An 18,605-nucleotide genomic window follows, 5' to 3' on the forward strand; every position below is an offset into this window, starting at 1 on the left:
CCGGGGGTCTTCCTTTGACACACTGAGCTCCTCTCTCCTCTCTCTTTCCAAATGTGTGCATTCATGTCCCAGAAATGCTTGTTACTAAGTTATCTGCGGGGAGCTTATTCCCCGGAGTCTTTATGTTTTCTCACCTCGCAGTTTTCCTTGGATTAGGGTGACACCTAAATCATGGTTGCAGCTGTCACTGTGGTCGTGCTCAGCGCCCTGCAGTGCCCTGCTACGCCCTGCAGTGCCCTGCTACAGCCTGCTACGCCCTGCAGTGCCCTGCTACAGCCTGCTACGCCCTGCAGTGCCCTGATACAGCCTGCTACGCCCTGCAGTGCCCTGCTACAGCCTGCAGTGCCCTGCAGTGCCCTGCTACAGCCTGCTACGCCCTGCAGTGCCCTGCTACAGCCTGCTACACCCTGCAGTGCCCTGCTACACCCTGCTACACCCTGCTACACCCTGCAGTGCCCTGCTACACCCTGCTACACCCTGCTACAGCCTGCTACGGCCTGCTACGCCCTGCAGTGCCCTGCTACGCCATGAACTACTACAATTACTATTTCTAGTCATAGTTCCATTATCTTTACTGTAACTATAATTGCCACAACCGGCACCGTCAGACACCGCCCACCAAGAGCCTGGTTCTGTCCGAGGTTTCTCCCTAAAACGGAGTTTTTCCTCACCACTGTCGCACACACTAAATGCTTGCTCTTGGGGGGATTATTGGAATTGTTGGGTCTTTGTAAATTATAGAGTGTGGTCTAGACCTACTCTATCTGTAAAGTGTCTTGAGATAACTATTTTTTATGATTTGATACTATAATAAAATTGAATTGAATTGAATAACCACAGCCAGTGAGAGGCTGTGGTTCTAAATGTTGTCCTCTTCTATTTCATTTTCTAGTCCAAAGCAAATTCCTAGTAAGTGCTAGTTACCTGGCAATACATCTTTTCTTATTCAGATTTTCTCAATGAAGCTCTCATTAACACAGCAGTGAGTGCAGCTCTCTGTGTCATTGTTGTCATGGCAGTCAGGACATAGTAAGCGACCAGGCTTTGATCTGGATCTGTGTAAGTGTGTGTTTGGGGGGGGGCGTCATTGAAATACAGTACCTACACACCGCTTGCATGTATATCCATCTGCCTATCTTTTTACACTGCTTATTTTCTAAAGAAGCTTCAAGTACTGAACAGGTCATCAACTTTAGAGACTGGAGTTTTCAGTTTCCTTTTCAATCTGTTCTTTTAATCCGTTCATTATGCCGCACTTAATACAAGAATTTTGAAATTTGTCTTGTTTTACTATGTTTTTGTGTCTAAGTGACTGATGGGAACAACATTTTTTTTAAATTGGTCCAGTATTTAGCAAGACCACTGCAGTCAGCAGCAAAACAAGCTACAATGTAATGTTTCCGTCCACTAAAAGTGCTGTTTGTTGCCGCTCACAGACTCAGATTATTATTCTAAGAGTCTGACAACATTATGGAAAGCATCCCTACAAAGGTGGAACTTTTAGTTAAAGAGTAAGATCCTTTTTGTTTAACATGAAACAGCCCCGAAATCCCCATCACCAAACCCACCAGACTCCATGTAAATAATCAGGACTTTTAGCGTGTATAGAGCCAGCATATTTCACATGTAAATGGGTGAATTAAGGGTTTATTTCAACTAAACCAGAGTGGTGATTGTTGGAACAGTGGAAAGATGAACCAAGACGACTTTTGATTTAGTTTCTGTCCACTTTGAATGAATGAATGTGTGTTTTACGAAATCCCCATCGCCAAACCCACCAGACTCCATGTAAATAAACAACACTTTTATTTAAATGTGTAAAGAGCCAGCATATATGCACATGTTAATGGGTGAATTAAGGTTTATTTTGATTTTATTTGCGATTTCGGAGCTGTTTCATGTTAAAAAAAAAGTCAAACTAAAAGGATCTTACTCTTTAACTAAAAGGTCTATCTCTGTAGGGATCCTTTTCATAATGTTGTCAGACACTTAGAATAATAATCTGAGTCTGTCAGCGGCAACAACAGAACTTTTAGTGGAGGCAAATTGAAGAACCACATTTGCCCATTAACGTTTCATTGCAGCTTGTTTCTTGCTTAATACTGGACTCATTTAAAAAATGTTTGTTCCTATCAGACACAAAAACTAAAATAGGGTCCTTGTTTGAAAAATAATTGAAGTTACCCTTCCAGTAATTCCAGTGACTATGAAGTCACAAGAACTAAAGTCGGGAACAAAAAGTCTCTTTTGAACACCCTTGTTTGTTTTTACATCTCATCTGTAGAGCCGTCAAGACAAATTATGACACAGAGTCATCCAGTTGTTCTTGTATTTACATGATGTACAAATGTAGAGACAGAAGAGACAGAAAAGGATACAGAAAACTCCTATTCACTAAAGTTGATGACCTGCTCGGTGCTTGAAAGTTAAGGTTTTGTAAATTTGTCCAATAGGGTTAGATTGCAGCCCGGTTTGCGGCTGACAGTAACAGCCTCTAGCTCAATACTGGACCAATTTTAAAGAACGTTATTCACATTAGTCCAGGTTATAAAATACTAAAATCGCCCTAGCCCAACTCATCTTTCTTCCATATTATGTCATGATAAAAATATATAATTCAGGGTACGGGTATCTGCTCTTTATGTACATCTTAACACAGGAAGAATGGGGTGAGGCATTCACTGACCTGTCTCACTCCAGCAGTATCGAGTTGTTGAGGTAAGGAGTGTTTACGTCGGCCGGGCGGAGGCTTCTCCACCACTTCACCGCTGCTCACACCATTCTCCACAAACAGCTCATCGTCCTCGCCCACTGACTCCAAGCGACTGTTTCCCCCTGAGCCAGGAAATAAATCATTTCATTCCTCTGCACAGAAGCAGCGATTCCACTTTTTCATTGTCTATTTTATGCTCAATCACTTTTACATTTACATTGCTATATTTTGGTTTAAAACGAATATCTTTTGCTACGTTTCCCCCTCTCATTCCTCCTGCACTGGCGTTTCCCCCTCTCATTCCCCCTGCTCTGGTGTTTCTCCCTCTCATTCCCCCTGCTCTGGTGTTTCCCCCTCTCATTCCTCCTGCTCTGTCGTTTCCCCCCTCTCATTCCCCCTGCTCTGGTGTTTCCCCCTCTCATTCCCCCTGCTCTGGCGTTTCCCCCTCTCATTCCCCCTACTCTGGCGTTTCCGAGCCCCTAAACCGGAGACATTTGGAAACACTTCTGACCCGTTTTGGTTTGGAATCTGCGGTCTTATCGTTCATAACGTCTCGTTCTCTGAGACTAAGCTACTAACGTTACCATGGTAACTACCAGCAGCGGGGGGAGTCTCCACGCTGCCTCCTGTTTATGTCCAGTATACCAGAATGTTGATGAGATATGAGGTTTGGGCGTGTTAGTTTAAACAGAGATTAGATCTTCTAATGGAGATAAAAACACTTGGTGCACAGAGATCACTTTGGGCTCAAAACTCAAACGCTTAAAAACCAAAACGTAGTGATGTAAATGTAGCCTTAGTACAGAAAAATACTTTGCCTATCTACAACGTTGAGACAGGTGCGTCGGAGGGGGACAAGCAGGTCAAAAGTTGCAAAGAAACTCTCGCACACTATCTAATAGGGATCGACGATATTTGGCAACATGCAGATTATCTGTATCGGTGTTTATTTTTACAGATAATACCTAATATAATAATTACCGATAAAGTTAATAAATTAAAAAGTGCGCTACTTTGGCTCTGCTGCAGCTCTGTGTCTCTCCCTCTGCTCCGGTTTCAGTCAACACTTCAGTAGTTATATATTATTTTGTATTTTTTTTGTATTCTGTTATTTTGAAATGGACATTTACTGCAGTTAAATTTAGTATTTTTAGTTTGTTACAATAACATTTACTTACGTATTTTTATGCAAGACGTGGCATTGCTACTTGTGTTGGAGTTTTTAATATTTCAAATCTTAATTTTGTCCAAAAAAGATTTTCATTTTCACTGTCAATGCATATCAGTTCCAAATATCGGTTATCGGTTTAATTAAAGCCTAATAATTGGTATCGTTATCGGCCCTGAAAAACCAGTATCGGTCGAGCCCTACTATTTAACTTGCAAAAAGTAATTAATTTAATAATAGGCGACGTTTCGGTACTAGACCATCTTCAGGCAAATGGTGTTCCATCCTGAGAAGCCATCTTTTGTAGGAGGGGACTGTTTTTCTGCACCAATCAACAACTTCAACATGGAATCAGTCATAAATACATAACATTCATTCCCATTTCCATTACTATAGATAGAGTTAAACTTAAATACAACCCCTCTATAGTAGCCATAATAATATAAATCATACCAGAGAAATCTATAGTAGATGGATGTTGATTTCCATATGAGGAATGCACACAAAACATGATATAAAGCATTCATAGATAGACATATTTCCAAAACCTGCTGGTACCTTATCTATTAATAGATAAATAGAGAAAAAAATGTTGCCTACTATTAAATTAATTACTTTTTGCAAGTTAGACAGTGTGCAGGATTTTCCTTGCTAAATGGGGCAGCTGTGGCTCAGGTGGTAGAGCAGTCGCCTACCAATCGGAAGTCCCATGCTGAAGTGTCCTTGGGCAAGACACTGAACCCTGAATTGCCCCCGATGTTGTGCCATCGAAGTGTAAATGTGTGTGAATGGTGAATGGTTCCTGTACTATGTTAAAGCGCTTTGAGTAGTCGTTAAGACTAGAAAGGTGCTATGTAAATACAGTCCATATACATTTACAAGAACACAATTACTGGCAAAGCAAATATCAATGTCAGGAAAATACCAAACTCTGCGAGCACTGGGTGCACTGGTTGGAGCTCCATTGTGGAAATAGAGCCCGTATCACCTTATTTATTGATTCTATCTATCTATCAACACAAATATAATACCAATGTGATTATGATTATACTGTTAAAAAAGCTGATGCTGCATTGTTTCAACCATTTCGGTGTTATGATATGATATGATATTTAATTAACGTGTATGCCACTAAGTGGCCCATCCCACACGGAATTACATGACACCAATACAAAAGACATTTCATCCACAGCTTCTGGTACCAATGTCCCCACACGACATACTCTACTCTGCACGAAATAAAGAATAAAAGAAAACATATTACAGCAGCCACAACATGATTGTGTAACCCATAAGTTGTCCAACTTGAACTAAACATTTCATACATAAAACTACAAACTACAGCCACAGACAAAGAAATAAATAAATAAGCAGGGAATGTCACTTCCAGACAGAGAATCATCGATCCAAAGCCATCTTTCTTTTTAGCCCAAGCTTGTTCTAAAAAGTCTGCAAATAAAAAATCTTCTGTTAATGTAATACCAACCCTGGGATCGACTGCAGTTCTTCATAGGTGAGGGGCTGGCGCAGAATCCTTTGGGGGCCTCTCCCGGACTTTGTCCTTCTAGTTTCTCCAAGTTAGTCAACTGTAAGGACGAAAACACACAGGGATGTTCAGTTCATCACTCTCTAAACACCTATCGACTGTCTGATATCTGTACTTCCACATTTAAACCACAATATTTATAAAATTAATTTTATTTTTCAGTTCGTAAAGCATTTTCATGAATACATTACCTTTGTTTAATGCCATTCTACTTCTGTTGTGTACACACTGAATATATGTATATTGTATAGACCTATCCTGTACCAATGTCAAATGAGCACTCTGTCGCTGCTCTGCTGTACTGTAAATGGGAGAAGAGCCCAGGCCAGAGCCAACACACTGGAGGGATTAAACATCCCATCTGGCCCGGGAACACCTCAGACTCCTGCAGAAGGAGCTGAAACCTTTGACCAAATAACTAACTGCCCTCCAGTTGGCCACCAACTCTGCTTTGTGAGACATGCTGCTATAGATGGGAGCAGACTAACTGAAGTGATACCAAGACACACACACACACACACACACACACACACACACGCATATAGTATATATCATCAGTAACACTTTATTATAATGGTACATGAGTTATGAATCCATGCATGAATTCACTCATGTAGTACGTGATGAACTATCTGTAATGTACAAGGGTTAATAGTATCTCATGCATGACTTAATGCAGGAACAATATGTTAATTAATGCATCAATTAAGGTATTTGAATAATCATGATTTCTGATGTATTAATGATGTCCATGTCTACATTACTGATAGTTCATGAAGTAGTACTTGAATTATTTCATGCTTTTTCATGCATGAATTCATGATAATTCATGTACCATTATTATAAAGTGTTACCATATTATCTGTGTGTACCAGGTAGGGGTTGCTGCAGTTGGAGGTCTGGGGGGAGCGAGAGGGGGCCGTCTGGGATAGGGAGGACAAGGAGTTGCAGGTGCTGACCAGGTCCGGCAGACTGGTGGATGGGAAGCGCTCAAAACCCACATCTGACTCCTCCTGCAGGGCACAGACAGAGAGTTACTGTGAATTAGTGTGTGGATGTTATTTTCAATTATGTGTATTTGGTATGTGATGTTCTGTAAAAAGACATGGTTAGGTTTGTGTTGCCCATTTCCAACAGGAACAGAAGCATTTACACTGCATCATGTTACAGCAGGAGCCTCTATACGTTCATACTTTTGTTCTGACCGATGTTATGGCTCTTTTCTTGAAATGAAAATTGTGACTCAAATTTCATCCCACAGTGAGGACAAAAAACGTTTTTATACAGTTTTAAGCCTTGTGTAGCAGGAAGACATGCAACACTTTGTAGAATGCGAAAGTCAAATGATTGTCCCTTCTTAAAAAGGTATAGTAAGTGATGTGACTCTAATACACTTTTTGTTTCATTCAGTGAATATCTCCTCACGGTCACCTAGCTCTCTGTGTGCACTGACACAAAATCCGGTGTTAATAATACACAGCCCTGGTTGTGTAAATGGAAAACAAACAGAAAAGAGTGCACGAGCCACAAAACACTGTTCCAGCCAATCAGCAACAGGCAGCGACACTTGATGGTAAGGGCAGGAGGGGGGAGTCAGCATTTGAAAGTGTCAGCCAGTAGTTAACTATCTGTGAATCTGGGGGGCGGAGCTTCTGAAGGGGGGGGTTGTACAGTCATGGCCAAAAGTGTTGGCACCCCTGAAATTTTTCCAGAAAATCAAGTGTTTCTCACAGAAAAGTATTGCATTAACACATGTTTTGCTATACACATGTTTATTCCCTTTGTGTGTATTGGAACAAAACAAAAAAAAGAAGGAAAAAAAGCAAATTTGACATAATTGCACACAAAACTCCAAAAATGGGCTGGACAAAATTATTGGCACCCTTAACTTAATATTTGGTTGCACACCCTTTGGAAAAAATAACTGAAATCATTCGCCTCCTATAACCATCAATAAGCTTCTTACACCTCTCACCCGGAATTTTGGACCACTCTTCCTTTGCAAACTGCTCCAGGTCTTTCATATTGGAAGGGCGCCTTTTCCCAACAGCAATTTTAAGATCTCTCCACAGGTGTTCAATGGGATTTAGATCTGGACTCATTGCTGGCCACTTCAGAACTCTCCAGCGCTTTGTTGCCATCCATTTCTGTGTGCTTTTTGAAGTATGTTTGGGGTCATTGTCCTGCTGGAAGACCCACGATCTTGGACGCAAACCCAGCTTTTTGACACTGGGCCCTACATTGCGACCCAAAATCCTTTGGTAATCCTCAGATTTCATGATGCCTTGCACACAGTCAAGGCACCCAGTGCCAGAGGCAGCAAAACAACCCCAAAACATCTTTGAACCTCCACCATATTTGACTGTAGGTACTGTGTTCTTTTCTTTGTAGGCCTCATTCCGTTTTCGGTAAGCAGTAGAATGATGTGCTTTACCAAAAAGCTCTATCTTGGTCTCATCTATCCACAAGAAGTTTTCCCAGAAGGATTTTGGCTTACTCAAGTACATTTTGGCAAACTGTAGTCTTGCTTTTTTATGTCTCTGTGTCAGCAGTGGGGTCCTCCTGGGTCTCCTGCCATAGCGTTCCATTTCATTCAAATGTCGACGGATAGTTAGTGCTGACACTGATGCACCCTGAGCCTGCAGGACAGCTTGAATTTCTTTGGAACTTGTTTGGGGCTGCTTATCCACCATCCGGACTATCCTGCGTTGCAACCTTTCCTCAATTTTTCTCTTCCGTCTATGTCCAGGGAGATTAGCTACAGTGCCATGGGTTGCAAACTTCTTGATAATGCTGCACACTGTGGACAAAGGAACATCTAGATCTCTGGACATGGACTTGTAACCTTGAGATTGTTGATATTTTTCCACAATTTTGGTTCTCAAGTCCTCAGACAGTTCTCTTCTCCTCTTTCTGTTGTCCATGCTTAGTCTGGTACACACAGACACACAATGCACAGACTAAGTCAACTTCTCTCCTTTTTATCTGCTTTCAGGTGTGATTTTTATATTGCCCACACCTGTTACTTGCCCCAGGAGAGTTTAAAGGAGCATCACATGCTTGAAACAATCTTATTTATCCACAATTGTGCAAGGGTGCCAATAATTCTGTCCAGCCCATTTTTGGAGTTTTGTGTGCAATTATGTCCAATTTGCTTTTTTTCCTTCTTTTTTTTGTTTTGTTCCAATACACACAAAGGGAATAAACATGTGTATAGCAAAACATGTGTTAATGCAATACTTTTCTGTGAGAAATACTTGATTTTCTGGAAAAATTTCAGGGGTGGCAACACTTTTGGCCATGACTGTATTTGTTTGGCAGTTGAGTTCAAATATCAACAATCTTTGCCCAAAATCACTTACTGCACCTTTAAGAGATAAGGATGTGTGTTTGTGTCGTCCTGACTGCTGTCCAGGGTGCTGATTCTGGAGCTGTCTGGAGTGTATCACTGAAACCCCCCTGGCAGGGACTGATGGTACTGTATATCTACAAGTACTTTGAGTCTGAAATTGCAAATGTAATATAGTGGGTTCTCTGCACTTGGGTGCAGCTTTTAATTTTCCTAAAATTCTATATAAATATGGCCCATAGTCTTGCTTAACCTCTGCGCTGCCACTGTTCCCGGCTTAATTCTAGCTATAATTTGTGCATGTGGCCATGGGTCCAGTTGTACAAGAGTGCAATAATAAATTGGCATCTTACCAAAAGGAGGCTACTCAGCTTCTTTTCCACTCTCTCTTACTTGTGTTGTGTCCACTGTTCTGAACTTTGCACTTTAGGGCTATGGTAATATTTAGTTTGAAGAAGCCACATTTGTTTTCAAAAGGCAGCTGTGTGTGTGTGTGTGTGTGTGTGTGTGTGTGTGTGTGTGTGTGTGTGTGTGTGTGTGTGTGTGTGTGTGTGTGTACTGACCCTGCTGGCCACCACCAGCTGTACCAGACCAGAAGTGGAGCGGAGGATATTAACAGCCTCCTGATGAGTGAGACCCACCAGAGACTGACCGTTAATCATCAGCAACTCATCCCCAGCCTGAAGACGACCGTCCCTGCAACACACACATACACATTAAGATTTACTCATACTGTACATATATATACATATACACACACACACACACACACACACACACACACACACACACACACACACACACACACAGACAACTATTCTTCACCACTTCAGTCATGTGAGATGTCACATATTGTATCCGGCACTTCTTTCAATCTTTATAATTCCCAAATAAAAAAAAGAATCTCTTTTCAAAAAATGGTACCTGCATCTGGATCTGGACTAGCATTAAAAAACAAATTTTGTGCCAAAACTGACACAAAATGACCAAATACCAAATAAACACATTTTGAGAAATTCGGCTATCCAAAAAACAAACTTAATAACCTGACTGAACACATAAGCTTCGTGGTGAGAGATTGGGATAAAGGTTTGACAATATAAAAGCCTTGAGAAAAAAACAACATCATAGCAAATTTTAAAACACTTTATAACTAAACCAATAGCACAGATTGTTATTATTGTGCTGTACGGAGGTCCTCATAAAATGTAAACCTCGATAGTATAGTATAGTATAGTATACTATAGTATAGTACTAAAGATTCATTGGGGAGTTCAGATAGAGACGCTGGAATATGAGCTACACCTACAAAAAAAATGCCAGAGCAAGAACATTTCTCCTGCCTTCGTTAGTAGTAGCTGTACCTGTGAATGGCGCCCGCCTTCTCTACATGAGTTATGATGATGCCATGCGGAGAGCGCTTGGAGCCACGCCCCCCTGTTATCTGTATGCCCAGGCCCTCCTCGCCCTTCACCATGTGCATCTTCCAGATGTGGCTGCCCTCTCTGGGCTGCAAAGGAGCACAAAACAAACACACATCAAACGATGTATCACTTCGGAGTAGAGATACAAATAATATACGTGGATCATGAAGCTGAAAAGAACCGACAGATTGTTAGAAAACTTTAAATCAAAATCATGTGCAAGTTCCATAGTCTGATCCTCAGATCTTTTTTTTTTTTTTTTTTTACATGATTATGGCATTTGAGAGCAGGCAAGAGGCTTTCAGCAGTGCATGGACTCTTTCTGTGAATATGTTAATATATGAATATGATTAGGTAGTGAATGTCTAGGTACCTCACAATTTGATTTGCTTCAGAGGGCTGTAATTATGGCTCTTCTTGATAGACTTCAGGGTGTACAGAAATCTGCCGTCTCTCCAGGCAGACTGATCTCATGAAATGGTGTATGTATGACACGCCAATTCGTATGCCATTATTGGCGTGTTATCAAGACGCATACTCGCTTTTTAGCGTGTTTATCAACACCGTTTGGCCTCCATTGACTTACATTACCTTGCGATTGCGTGTGTATTGACGCCGTAGGGAGTAGTATGAAAGGGCGAATCGCCATACAGGGACGTTGGTTGGGGTGGTGGATTGGTAAAACACAGGACTTTCACCCAGTAAAGCGGGGTTCGTGTCACGTTGCTCCAGGACCTGTACGCCTCCAGGGCGCTGAGGCGGGCAGGAAATATTGTAGCCAAGCCCTCTCACCCTGGACTAGAGTTTAGATTCTCTGCCTGAGCCCGAACCGGACCTGACCCGACCCTCGGGCCGGGCCGGGCCCTTGCTCAAGCATTTGTGTTTTTTTAATCATTACTTTATTAGCCTTATTGGGTGGGGAGAAAGATATGCCTCTCCAGCTTCTCCCGTAGCTCTGGGTGGATGTCCTGACCTGACTTGAGTGGGAGGTAAACTGTGCTACATCGTGTCTCCCCCATCTGCAGCACTGTTGTCGGCCAGTGCGTCAGCATGCAGACCGTGGTGAAGGACAGTATTAATTAGGTGATGGAGACAAGAAAGTCTCCTACATGGTTCCAGGGCTTTGATTATGTTGCGATCCGTTCCATTCTGAATAAACAAACAGCGCAGTTTACATGCTTCGTCTTTGTTGCATTACCAGTATTTATTAAGATAAATCTAAACAGATTTCTGTAATTCAAACAACTCGGAATTGTAGTTGAGAACGTCAGTTATAATGGCCCACGTATTAAAAAATTGTCAGGTTTAAATTGGGCTCAGGCTCATAATTACAGTTAATGTGTCGGGCCGGGCCGCTCGGACACAATGTGCACGGGCTCGGGTAGGGTCGGGCTTGATTTTTTGGGCCCGATCTAAGCTCTACCCTGGACTCAAACTGTTTGTACCCCTCCCCTTCTTCCCCTCTGCAGTCAGCCTCATTAACAAGGCCCCGGACCCCCACTGACAGACTCTTAATCCTACATCCTGGACTATATACCTATATTCTACATATCCTGAACTGTTGCACATCCCTCAACCTTTTTGCACATGCTGCACTAATCCATACAGCCTCTTTTCTCTTATGTTAAACAGTTATATGTATATATTTGTTTCTGTATTTATTGTTTGTCTATTTCATATTAATGTTTAATTATAAGCATGCACCAACAACCAAGGCAAATTCCTTGTGTTACTTACTTGGCAATAAATCCTTTTCTGATTCTGATTCATATTTGAGCCTCTTTACACTGGCTCCCTGTATGTTTTAGATTTTAAGATTTGACTGATCACTTTTTAGGCTCTTCATGGCCTTGCACCCTGACATGACTCTGACCTCCTTTCTGACACCGGTACGTACTTTGAGATCCTCATGAGGAAAACTGAAGTTGACAGCGTTTGCAGTCAGAGCCCCGAGGCTCTGGGACGGTCCGTCCAAAAAAATCAGGTCAGCTGAGTCATGTTCTCCTTCAAGCCCCTTCTTTAAACATACTTTTATCGGACAGCCTTCCCTGATTTTATTTGAGTTTTAACCTCCTTTGAACTGTCTTGTATTTCCTTAAAAAATGTTTTTCCTACTTGTTACAGATTTTTATACACCAAGTAGTTTTTTTTATCTGTTGTCTTTTAAAACCTGATGATTGTATGACTTGCCTGTTATATTTTTGCTGCTTTGTGAACCACTTTGTACCGTGGATTTTAAAAAAAGTGCTCTATAAATAAAGATTATTATTATCATATTATTGTTTATAAATGTGCTTAAATCTTCTTATGTGGTACTTATGAAATGCTAATGAAACAGAAAATGCCTGTTAGGGCTGCACAATTAATCAAATTTTAATCACGATCACAATTTTGGCTTCGCACGATCAAACTCACGTGTTCGAGCGATATTTAAAATGCGTCATTCCGTTCATAGAACGCTCCGTATCAAAGTTTTTTTTTTTCAAAGCTCCGTAAACCACTGTCTGATCATGTGCCTCCATGAGCCAATCAGAGTTGTTCCCTGCACCGCGCAGCTTAGCTTAGATGTAGACAGTCACAGAGGACAGAGTAACGTGAGGAAAATTAGACAACAGATAGCAGTCGGTCATAAATCGTCACGAGGTTTACCAGTTGACCAGTAAACGCAACATGTTGTCCCGTCTGTGTTGTTGTTCAGACAACAGCAGTGACCAGTGCTAGTTTGAGTCTGTTAGCTCATAGCTTTAGCAGCAGACTGTTGTACGTCCCGCTGTTGGAATCCTCCACAGTGAAATACAGTCACACTTTTACACTGTAACTGTCAGCATTTTAATCCAGTTACTACTGTAGCTAACGGTTATTAGTGTTTACTAGCGTGACATGCAGAGATGTTTCTGGTGCATCTAACGTCTGTTTTGGAGCATCAGAGCGCAACGCAGACATTTAAGTGGCACCGTAATCTGCGTTGCTATTTCGTCCGGTAGATACCATGCGCCGTTAACGTGAACAGAAAATTGCGTTGCCTGTATCTTTTCACGGCAAACCGCGCATGTGTGGAAAGCGCTCACACAACAGCTGAAATAGCATACTCCTTCATAGTATTCTTCAACAAAGGAGGAATGTAGCACAATATGGATGTGAAAGCAGTTATAACACAATAAATGACAATAAAATTTGTTTTGGTTAAAATAAACAAATAATCGTGATAATTAATCGTGATTTCAATATTGATCAAAATAATCGTGATTATCATTTTGCCCATAATCCTGCAGCCCTAATGCCTGTATCATTTTAGAACTACTGAACCTTGGCTTACTGTATTTTGCAAATGTTGGTCAGTCCATCCTCATCTCAATAACTACATTTGCAACATTTTGTTATTTATGGTCCCCACAGAATGAATCCTACTAACTCTGGTATCCCCCGACTTTCCTTTCACCTCCACCACAAGGCTGACCCGTTTCTGGATGGATTGTAATGAATTTAATACACACGTTATCATGTGCATTTATTAATCACCATACCCAATTTATGTTCCACTTCAGACAGCACTTTTTCACACTGCCTCCTGCAATATAGTAGAGATGTTCCAGTACCGATACCAGGATCGGAAAAACCTCCGATTCTGCCTGAAATGCTGGTATCAGTATCGGTGAGTACTGGAGTTTATGCTCCAATCCGATACTACGTAATTTAGCCCAGAAGAAAATCTTCTTTAAAGTAGTTAATTTATGTTCTTTTCTGTTATGACTGACTGTCAAACTGAATAATAAAAGAAAGTTCTATGGTGTTCACTGTTTCTGTTTCTTCATGTTTCACAAAGAGTTTAACCTGAGCCAGGCTGTACAACAATGATAGCAATCATATTACATCCATACAGGGATAGTAGTATACAGCTGTTAAAACATAATAAATAAAATATACGACACACTTGGATTGGGGTGGCACCTAAATCATGGTTGAAGCTGCTGCCTTGGTCCTGCTCGATGCCCTGCTACACCATGAACTACTACAACTACTATTTCTAGTCATAGTTCCATTATCTTTACTGTTACTATAATTGCCACTGTTCATCAACTGCTATAATTATTATAAATCATATTTCTGTATATGTGTCTCTGTGCCCCAACCAGTAGCAGCAGACACCGCCCACCAAGAGCCTGGGTCTGTCCGAGTTTCGGGTTTCTGCCTGTTAAAAGGAAGTTTTTCCTCACCACTGCTGCACTAAATGCTTGCTCTTGGGGGAATTATTGGAATTGTTTGGTCTTTGTAAATTATAGAGAGAGTGGTCTAGACCTACTCTATCTGTAAAGTGTCTTGAGATAACTCTTGTTATGATTTCATACTATAAATAAAGTAGAATTGAATTGTATTGGATCAGTACTCGGTATCGGCCGATACGCAAGTTCAGGTATTGGAATTGGTATCGCAACGGAAAAAATGGTATGGAACCATTTCTACAATATAGCAGCTGTGCTTGGAGACGCCCACACAGTGTTTGCGCCCTCAACCTACCATGTTGCGATAGTCATTGTGCTTGCACGATTGAAATATGGCCCATAGTCTTGCTTAACCTCTGCACTGCCACTGTTCCCGGCTTAATCAGTCATTTACACGACATGTGGACCTAAAAGGATTTATATAAAAGAGGTCACATGCATCTAGGGCAAACACATGTACATTATACTTCATTTACAATCCCCCTGATGTGGTGGGATGATACGCCATCTGTCCATCTCAATCCACTGACGTATGGTAAACCACTCTCCCATCACTCTGGTTTCCTCTAACCAGTTGGTGCATGGTGGTGATCCTATTTATTCTCTCAGACATCTGTACACAGATCTGTGGACCACTGAACACCTGGCTGCTGGACCTGCACCACGGACCCCAAGTTTGAAAACTCATTATTTTGGGAAAGAATTGCGAGCATTTACTATTTTTGTGACAAAGTGGTATGACAACTGTGACCATTAGGGATGATTTTTTTCCCCACCAGAAGTCATTTGGTTTCCAGAGCTCTACACCGATCTGATCTCAGTACTGAAACGGGTTGTTTTGGGTTCATCAATATTCATCATTCACGACACTGATTGGATTGCTGTTTTGCAAGTCATGCAAGCTTGACATACCACAACTAAAACTACTACCCCTTTTATACAACAGTCGTGTGTTCAAACAGCTGTCTCAGGTTAATCACTGGTTGCCATTGTTGGCAGAGACTCCAATCTGCCATTCTGAATTACTTTGTACATTAAATAATGGCCAAATAAAAGTTGAGTTTCTTCTTCTATACCATACATGTATTAACTGAGCTGGATACGTTGTGACCAGTCAAGGATCGACTTTATAAAAGACGAGGATATAAAAAAGGGTTTCCTCAAACAGATGTTATTGCAATTATTTTAAACCATGGCAATTTGATAATTGTACAACATTCCCAGGGCCTAGAAGCTATATTTAAATGTGTTCCTTCATCTTAAAGTGTTTGCTCTATGGCAACGATGGACTGGCCACCTGGAGCACCGGGAGTTTTCCCAGTGGGCCGCCTGACAATTAATGAACATACCACTTTCACTGTGCTTGCCACTCAGAGTACGCTCTGGACTCCGAGAGTGAGGTGAATAACAATATATTCCAACAACGCTCCAAATTATCGGTCCAGTTTGTGACAGAATGCGCTCTAACTATAGTGACTATTTACGAACGCACCAGAGAGCGAGAGTGGGGCGCATAGCTCCATGAATAGAAAATCAATATGTGGACGCAATGTTCAAACTCAGAGTTCAACTGTTAGTCAGGGTTCTGCAGCTGAAGAGGTAAGAGAGAAGACAATAGGGATAAGATAAGCAAGGTTAAGGTCGGGCTTGTCTATATCCTTTGCGTTCCACTTCTGGGATTGCTCTGGTGGAGGTATTTACCGTTTCCTTCCACTTTCTTTGTGTTGGAATTTTAAATTTGGTGGATTTATGGTTGTACGGTTGCTCTATGCAGAGTGTGGCCTGCGCCTCTGTAAAGGTTTTATTCTTATAATGCGTCGATCTCTTTAAAAGAATAGCAGAGCCGGTATGTGTGTATGCTGGGGAGTGTGTGGTAGAGTGAGTGAGAGAGTGACGGCTTCATGGGTTGGCGCTAAGCACTGCACAGAGCTGCTGCAAAATAGTCATGTGAGAGAAAACTCAGATTGGACAGATAGTCTAGCTAGCTGTCTGGATTTACCCTGCAGAGATCTGAGGAGCAGTTAGAAGCCGAAGCTGGGAATGACGTCACGAGTTGAATGCTTTCCATTTACAAGTCAGATTTTCATTGTTTTCCTTAGCTCTAGCCAGGTTAGCCATTGTTAGCAATGCCAGTTTATAACAACACATTACACTGTTTTTTGGGCATACAAACAGCGTAACAACATGTGGACAGGACTGGGTGTACGACTGATTTAGTGAGACACAATAAGACAGAAGTGCTTATAACTGTATGTTACTACAGCTCTCACAACTGTTGGTGCATGGAGCAGCCATGTTGGATTTTGAGCTCGGGGTACTCTGTGGCTGCCCGAGTTCCGTGATCGGAAGTCCGAGGTCGGGGCGCTTGTTTCCCACTTTGACCTCGGAAAATCTGACTTCCGAGTACAAATGGAACGCACTATTAGTCTGCCAGGTCATATTGGATGTACTCCAACATTCCCATTGATGCAAAATGTTTGAATCTTTTTATTTGATTAGCTTTGTTTTGTGGTTTGGTTCTTATTTGAAGTTTTGTGGCAGTTGCATGGTAATTGCTTGTTGCAGCACTGTGCATACCTTTTATGTTCTTTCTTTTCTGTGAAGTTTATTTTATTTTTCTTGGCATTAGATGTGATATATGAAGTGTTGCGTTCCAGTCAGTTTACTAAAAGACTGACCACACTCAATACATAAAATATTCCAAAAAAAACATGGTTTCAAATGTGTCTTAAAATAAATCTATTGTTATTGATTATGTGGATCTTGGTACCACAACAGGAAGTTGCTTTCAGTGTGGTAAACAGTCCATGACTAGTGTCTGTCCCTGTGAGTCTCGCTGCTAATATAGTCATACTAATAATCCCACTCCACCTCCTACTGCACGCCTACATCCACAATGCTACTGACCACTCAGCACACAACTGTTCGTCCTTGAAAGAAACCAAAGAGCAATACTCTTTTCTGATGCTAATCAATTCCAAGTGTCAAACAAGACTGAGAAAGCTTTGATGCCTTGTCTCATTCTCTCTAGATCAGCTTCATTACCAATTTGCCTTGAAGGTAGTGGAGTTAGTATAACATGAGAAGATGTTAAAAGAACAGAATGTTAGATATCTTTTCAATAAAAAAATTGTAAATTTGTTTATAACTGTATTGAATATTTTTGGCCACTATGGGGCAGAAAAACATTCAATTTATTGTCTACTGAAAATTATATTCATACACAACTAACTAACTCTGCCCCTGACAACTAAAATATAATTAATGCTTTCAGTGTTCTGTTTGGACAAGCTAAGACCCAACAACACCATCTTTACCCCTGAACCTTAATCAAGTGTTTTAGTAGCCTAAATATAACTGCATGCGAGAAGCTGGACTTGCCCCTCTGATAATGCTCAAAAGACAACAAACACTCAGAGTCCTCAATGTTATACCAACTCCTAGTCTCGCATAGCCAGACCTTCCTCCACAGCGCTGCAAAGGAAGGTCTGGCTAGTCCACACAGCATTCCGGGATGGGAGAAAAACGTGCTCTGGTTTATTGGCAACCAATCACAATTGTCTCGGGAAGGAACTTGTTTTGGTGGAACGTGTACGTTCAAAAGTAGTTTTAGTCGTGCAACAGAAAACTCAGATTGGACAGATAGTCTAGCTAGCTGTCTGGATTTACCCTGCAGAGATCTGAGGAGCAGTTAACCATAGTCCTCACAAATCCACCAGAGGTTAAAACGCCTACACTAAGAAAGAGGAAGGGGACGGACATCCGGCCGAAAATGAGGGACATCCAGCTAATCTTCCGGCGGCAACGGAGCAATCCTGTAAATGAACATCATTGATATAGACTAACCAACAAGATCTCACCTGTTCCATCTTGTGGACGTACAGACTCAATTACAAACAGAAATGCCTCCAGAATGCCAAAATGTGGTCAACCACATTCATTTTAAAAGTTGTAAGTTAATTCAGGAAGACTACTATGCTTCACATTTCTCTCTCTCCCAACCTAACCAAACATTGTCATCAGCTGAATGTGGGCGTTTACTCTTTCAGTTAAACCAACAAGATTTTGCATCAATCTCTGTGAGCTATCGTGTTGTTGCATTCAAAAATTAAAACTTTAAATCTGTTCTACTCTTTGCTGCTGTCAGTTGTAATTTCAGGCAAAATCGATGCGACCCTCCTGCAC

At 41.3% G+C, this 18,605-nt stretch overlaps 1 protein-coding gene across 4 annotated transcripts in view; it reads right to left on the reverse strand.

The window, feature by feature from the left end:
* The window catches only part of pdzd2 (PDZ domain containing 2), a 71,748-nt gene that overhangs the window by 29,370 nt on the left and 23,773 nt on the right, over positions 1-18,605 (reverse strand). For 3 of the 4 annotated variants that reach the window (XM_035998975.1, XM_035998973.1, XM_035998974.1), the window contains exons 5-9: positions 10,141-10,286; positions 9,340-9,472; positions 6,282-6,440; positions 5,368-5,467; positions 2,687-2,835 (exon numbers count right to left, since the gene is read on the reverse strand). In XM_035998975.1, coding sequence (XP_035854868.1) covers positions 2,687-2,835; positions 5,368-5,467; positions 6,282-6,440; positions 9,340-9,472; positions 10,141-10,286 — 687 coding nt within the window. The remainder of the gene's footprint in view (positions 1-2,686; positions 2,836-5,367; positions 5,468-6,281; positions 6,441-9,339; positions 9,473-10,140; positions 10,287-18,605) is intronic. The other variant, XM_035998976.1, reaches the window with a different exon arrangement.

This window comes from Sander lucioperca, chromosome 2 (assembly GCF_008315115.2).
Source record: "Sander lucioperca isolate FBNREF2018 chromosome 2, SLUC_FBN_1.2, whole genome shotgun sequence".
In the NCBI taxonomy this organism is placed as follows: Eukaryota; Metazoa; Chordata; class Actinopteri; order Perciformes; family Percidae; genus Sander; species Sander lucioperca.